This window comes from Chrysemys picta, chromosome 20 (genome assembly GCF_011386835.1).
Source record: "Chrysemys picta bellii isolate R12L10 chromosome 20, ASM1138683v2, whole genome shotgun sequence".
Lineage (NCBI taxonomy): Eukaryota > Metazoa > Chordata > Testudines > Emydidae > Chrysemys > Chrysemys picta.
The window spans coordinates 19,852,234-19,858,413 of record NC_088810.1 but is presented as its reverse complement, the minus strand read 5'-3'; the positions used below and the strand labels follow the sequence as shown (position 1 = coordinate 19,858,413).

The 6,180-nt window shown below is 54.6% G+C and overlaps 1 protein-coding gene across 1 annotated transcript in view; it reads right to left on the bottom strand.

Annotated features, from left to right (window-relative positions):
• Window positions 1–530: 530 nt before the first annotated feature.
• The window catches only part of ITGA10 (integrin subunit alpha 10), a 51,580-nt gene continuing 45,930 nt past the window's right edge, over window positions 531–6,180 (bottom strand). The window contains 5 exon segments of the mRNA XM_005293628.4: window positions 531–1,248; window positions 2,259–2,372; window positions 3,484–3,579; window positions 4,384–4,497; window positions 5,939–6,037. Coding sequence (XP_005293685.2) covers window positions 1,195–1,248; window positions 2,259–2,372; window positions 3,484–3,579; window positions 4,384–4,497; window positions 5,939–6,037 — 477 coding nt within the window. The 3' untranslated portion in view covers window positions 531–1,194.

Genomic DNA, 6,180 nt, shown 5'->3' with positions numbered 1-6,180 from the left:
ACGGCCGAGGCAGTGAAGCTACGGAGCAGTAGCTGGGGATATGACGCTTTCTTACCCGGCCTCCTCCAGCCAGAGGATTTTCTAACCCCAAACTCTCTCTGATCACATGCTGTAGTCCCTCCCCCCCCCCCCCTTACCTTTATGCCCAGGCCGTTGTTGCTTCACCTGGACCTGCATCTGAGTGCACCTTGGCTCCTATTAGTCATTCCTGAAAGGGGAAAAATCAGTGGAGCAAGAGGTGCTCCCTGAGCTGTCGGGCGTCCCTTCCCTAATTCCAGCTGTCCTGCTCACACAGACAGTTCCTCTAATTCCTCACCCTGCCCCCGCTAAGCCTGGCTCTGGTTCCAGTGACTAACGTAGGCCCCACTCTTGCAATGGGGGCTCAGGGCATTCCTGCTGTGAAGGGAAACCCCAAGGGGGATGGAGCAGACATGGCTGAGTGACCGGACTTGCACCCTCTTAAAACAGCATCTGCCCAGGGGGGTGAGGTTTATTTTAACTCTTTACAGTCCAGTGCAAGAGGGGGAAAGGACTTGGCAAACCACGCTGCAAACTTTATTGACAAGCCCCAGCGGGCCACGACAAGTTGCAAGAACTACACTGCTCAAAGTGCAGTGGGAACGCTGTGGCTGCAGCTAGAGAGGTGGAAAGAGTTTCTATGAGACAGCATCAGACGGTGCTGCTGTCTTTCCGATTTCAGCTGGCCTGGGCTGATGGGTTGAGTGGCTGATTTGGAGATCCACCCTGGCTTATAGGGGTGGTTTTTGTGCCTGCTTTGGTAGCCGGTAAGGTTCCCCGTAGTCCCTTTGGGCTCAAAATACTTGGGAACTTAGCCGCATTCTTCATGCAACTTAGTTTAGGAGCACTAGCAGGGTTACGGGATTAGCGCCCCCCCCAATCCTGGCACACCATCTTTTGAGTTGTGAGCCCAAGCAGGAGGGGGTCCATCTTCCGCTAGTTCTACTGCTGGAACCCATGTGGCACCAGCGAGAGAGAAAGGTGGTAAGGTCCTCGGAGCCACCGGCGTGCCGAAGGAAATGGTCATGGGCTAACCGAGTAAGGGTCTCTTCTGCCCCTCAGCCCAGCCCCTGCTGCTCTTCCTCTGAGGCAGGTGGGATTGGCTGGAGCGTGGTGGGGCTTGAGAGACAGTGAATTTGTTGTAGCAAGGAATCGAGCAGGGCAGCCCCTGCAGTGTCACTGCTCCTCCTTCTCCTCTTCCTGGATCTTCTTGTGAGTAAAAAATCCAAGCTGTTGGGAGAGGAAATTGACAGATCAGTGTGAATTTTGCCAGGGAGGTGGTGATTAGGCCTTGTGGACCTGCAATAGACCAGCGGTGGGGCTAGAAAATAAACAGGTCAAATAACAATCCCCCACTGCTCCCTGGCAAAGGAGTTTAACCCTGCCCAGCCTGCCAGTCTCCTTCCAGGAAACCAAGACCTGTTTTCTGCAGCCAAAGGAAAGGAGGGGTAGTCCCCGCGGCAGCTAGACAGCCCGAAGCTGCTGATAAATATAGGGCATGTCACAACATTTGTCCACCCAGCAGTATGCTGTCGCTAAAGGCATGGTGCACTGTGGGAAGGTATCCCAGAATCCTCCACAGCACCTGCAGGTTCACTGCATTGTGTGGCATAGCTGCAGGCAGTGTGGCGTCAAACGCCCAGCCTTCCCTTTGCTGTATCTATCCTTAAACAGGCTCTACCACCTGACCTTGTTCCAGCTTGATCCGGGGACTTCACATCCGTGAGAACTCAGCCACGCTAATGTGAATGAACGACAGATGTGAATTTCTAAAGTGGACTAGTGAAACCCCATAACATCCCCGTGGAGATGTGCTCATTCAGAAGGAGTGGCCTTAATGGGGTTTAGCTTAATTCACTTCGGAAACGCAGTCTAATTTAACTCACTCTGAAGTGAATTAAGCTAAACCCCATTAAGGCCACTGTAATTCTGAATGGGAGCATTGGTAGAGGGATTTAATGGGGTATCATTCGTTTAATTAATGAGGTTTAACTTTCTGGGGTGGCCCTGTGTAAACCTGAGCATTGGAGGCCCGAAGGCCCCGTTACATTCCAACTGGCACCTTTTTAACCTTGCTTGGCCAGCATACGGGGCCTGAAACACAGCTGTGGTGGACAGGGCTGTACCGCAGCCTCTGCGTTCAGGGCGCAGTCACTGGGGCAAGTTGAAGCCCTGACATTCGTTAGAGGACAGCACCTGGTGTACCGAAGTGTGTGCTCCATTTCTACACAGCCGCCTACCTTCCACAGCCCGAATATGATCAGCGCCAGGAGCAGGAGCCCGCCGACGCTGCTGCCGATCAGGATCCATAAGGAGACGGGGATGCGCTTGGGCTGGATGATCTCCAGGACTGTCTGTAAAGAGCTGCTGATGTCAGAAGCAAGACCAAAACTTCCCTCCCCCTGCCCGCGTTGGGTACGGAGACATTCATGAGGGTGAGCTGCCCCGGGGAGGGGTGTGGTATAAGACCCTAAACAGAGCACACCTTGTAAGGACTGTTTGCCTAGTGTGCCATACTGCCCACTCTAGGGTGGAGCACGGTATCTGTTCACCACGACCCAGGACAAGTGAGGAAGAGTGAAGCCAGAGCGGGGCCAGCTCATTCCAGCAAGCCCCTTAGTGCCTGATTCTCAGTAAGTGTGTGTCTCCCCCCACAGTGCTGTATAAGGCTTGTCTACATCGAGCAGTGGGGTTTAGTAGAAATGAGAATCATGTCCTTAGGATTTAACCCTTTCTCCTTCCCTAAACCTACCTCTGAACGGACTAGCTTATGAATGAGTGTTAGAAGCAATGCATGGCTTCTGCACCCATACCTTCTCCTAGCCTACACCAGCTCATGAGCCTGGACACCAGAAACGCCACCCAAATGTTGAGACGATGCCAGTGTGATTTCCCTCCTCCTAATTGCGGGGCCCGAGGACTCAACTCGCTGTCTTTTGCCACCAATGGTCTTGACCAAATCTTAGCTTGTGAGAACATCTAATGCAGCCGCTGCCACTCGGGAAAATTCACCTTTCACTCACACAACTACTCCGTTCCAACCAGCCAGCACCTGCCGTTCCCCAACAGTATAAACGCGACCCCCACCAAGGCAGAAATTAGGCAGGGGCAGCCTCTTGACAAAGCCCTGGCTGGGATGATTTAGTTGGGGATTGGTCCTGCTTTGAGCAGGGGGTTGGACTAGATGACCTCCTGAGGTCCCTTCCAACCCTGATATTCTATGATTCATTGTTTTTACCACCTTGACTCTGGCTGTATCTGAACGAGAAAATAAGGCTTCAGGCCCAGCTTGTCCCAGGTGCCTAAATCCCCTGTCCCTTTGAGGATCTGGGCCTTGGTACGTGTGGACCCAACCCAAGGTGGGCTGCAGGGAGGGACTAGAATCCCAAACCATGGCTCCGTAGGAAGCGTCCCACTCTGGCCCTTGCAGGGCTATAAACCACACCCCATCCCCCCACCCATTACCTCTCGCCGATGCGCTGACTCCTCGAGGAAGAGGAAGCTGTTCTCTGCGGCGACAATTGCAAACGTGCTGATGACTTTCACGGTTTTGAATGTTGCCTGTTGGGAAGAGTCACAAGGGCCAGGGATCAGCCTGGCCTGGTGCAGTGTGGAACACGGGGCTGCGGGTTGAGCCCGAGGCCTGGTTTATGCTAGAAACGTAGGGCGACGGGGCTACAACCCTCGGGGTGTGTGTGTGTGTGTAGAAACCACACCTGGGGGCTGCAACTGTGTAGCGTAGACACAGCTAGGGCTCTGGAAGAATGTGTCCATCAACCTCGCTCCTACCAGCGCTTGGGGCGGTGGCACTACTCAAGCACTAGGAAAACCCTTCTGTCACTGGTGTGCGTCTGTCCTACGGGGTTACAGCAGCCCGGGTGCCGCTCTAGCCCTGTGCTGGAGACAAGCCAGCGAATAAGAGGGACCATTGTGGTCGGCTCGGCGGAGCTCCTTTAGGGACTGCCCTGAATTAATCGGCGCACGTCTTTTAAAGGGATCTTGCACAAGGATACAGGGCCGTGCAGAAAAGCAAACTCCCGTGCGTGGGAAACAAATGGCCAGCGTTTACCACAGCAGCACCTCCAGGCCCTGCTCTGATGCCTCTTAGCAGAGGGGAAGTGACTTTGCCCAAGCTCTCAGAACAGAACTCGACTCTCCCACGTCCACTCGACCATGCGGCTGCTCCCCAAAACGACTACAGTAATGGATCCAGCTACCCTTGCTTGCCCCAGTGAGTCTGGGGGGGTGGGGGAGGGTTGTGCCGGTATGATGCAGCCGTATGCGTTACGGATAGAGACGCGGACTGGGACACTGGCTATTGTATCTCCCCCCCACTCCGCACACACAATATCTGGGCGCACTCACCCTCCTGAAGAAGTCATTGTGGATCCCTCTCAGCAGGTGGATGGACACCTCCGTGTTCTTCTCCAGCTGCTCCAGCTCGCACCTGACCACCTGGCACCAGGAGTTGCTGCAGTTCTGTGAAGGGAGCAGAGGCGGGGCCAGGAGCGTCACACTCCGAACTCGCGCCAGCCGACCCCCACCGTCACCTTAGGCAAGGGCAGGTGGGGGGTGTCTCTGCTAGCGCTAGGACATAGCTGGTTAGATGGCAGAGAGATCACGGGGGGGTGGGGGGGGGAATCCGTCCCAGTGCACTTGACTGAAGCCAGTCTCACCAGCTGCTTGACGTTTCACAAAGGCCTTTGCAAAATTTGTCCCACGCCAACATTTTTTTGCCAAGAAATTGTCTTTCAAATATGTCACTGCTGGGTGGGGTCCGGGCGGGATATTTTTTCCTCCTTTTCCCATCCCTCTCCCTCTCTCCAGCCAGGTCATTTTTTGAAAATAACCAGGGGGTGGAGGAGAGGAAATGGAAAATCAAACAAAGGAGCAAACTGGGTGCGTTCCAACGCCTGCCCACCACCCCCGACTGAAAAATAGAACGAGTTTGTAAAGAAAAACCCAACCACTTCACCCAGCTGTAGGGTAACATTTTCCAAAGTGCAGCTGTGACTGGCTCCTGAATCCCCTTTTCAAGCGTGACGCAGGCACCTATCGCCCACTCACCGGCACTGGTGCTTAAGCTTGTAAGTCCTAGAGCCTCAAAGAGGTGCTGCAATATCTTTGTGGCTCTGCGGCCTAAGTACCCAAGACCTTATATAGCATTTTAGCCGCTGCAGTGTAGACGCAGATTTCCTGCTCCAGGGGAGCGTTCTACTGGTCTAGCAGTTCCCATGCGGGAAGGGGAATAAGCTATACGGCACCTTTATACCGGCATCACTATGTCCACTCTAGAGGTTGGCCTGGCATAGCTAAATCACTATGGCCACGTCTCGACGGACAGCGCTGCATGGCCCAGCTGTACCGAGCGCGCTGGGCCACTGCAGCGTGTCTGGTGAAGACGCTCTATGCCGCTAACAGAGTTAAACTGGTATAAACGCTGGGTACAGATCAGGCCCTTTGGAAAATGGGACTTGGATGCTTTTGAACAATGTCACCCCCTAACCGTTATCGTTTGGGGGAGGGGGGCGTGGCAGGGCATAGCAACAGCAGGGGGAGTTTAAGGAGGCCCAAAGAAATGATGTGAGCTGGAATTCAGGCAGGACACCAGTATTCAGGCTCTCTTTGCCAAGGTGTTGGTGGCAGCGGTGGTGTCCGCCAGCTCTTCAGATGAGCACAAGCTGCCCCTTTGGCTTGGTTGAGTTGGACACCTCCCATGTTGCGCAGCAACTGGCTTCGGCTCTGCTAACCTCCCCACCTAGGGGAGAGTGCCCCCTTCTGAATGGACTGTCCCAGTTTTGGCACACCCACGCTTTATTTGGGGGAGATGTCCCTCCAAGCATGGATTGAGCCCATCCCTGCTTCGTTGGAGGTCCCTGAGTGAAGGCAGTAGGGCCGCTGACGGTGCCGTGCCACTCACCAGTCTGTCTGCGTGCAAGAGATCTTCAGGGTGAATAGGAATCACTCCAGCCTGGCTCCGTAGCATTGCCTCCGTCAGGTTTTGCACGACACAGGTAACCTTGAACGAGACAGCACGTGGCAGTGTGGTCGCTACAGGGCCTGGTAGGAGTATGGCCTAGAGGGGGGATGTGGGGGCTGGCGCTGAACAGACAGACAGCCCTTTGCAGGGCAGGGGATCCTACCAGATCTGCCCTCTTCTCT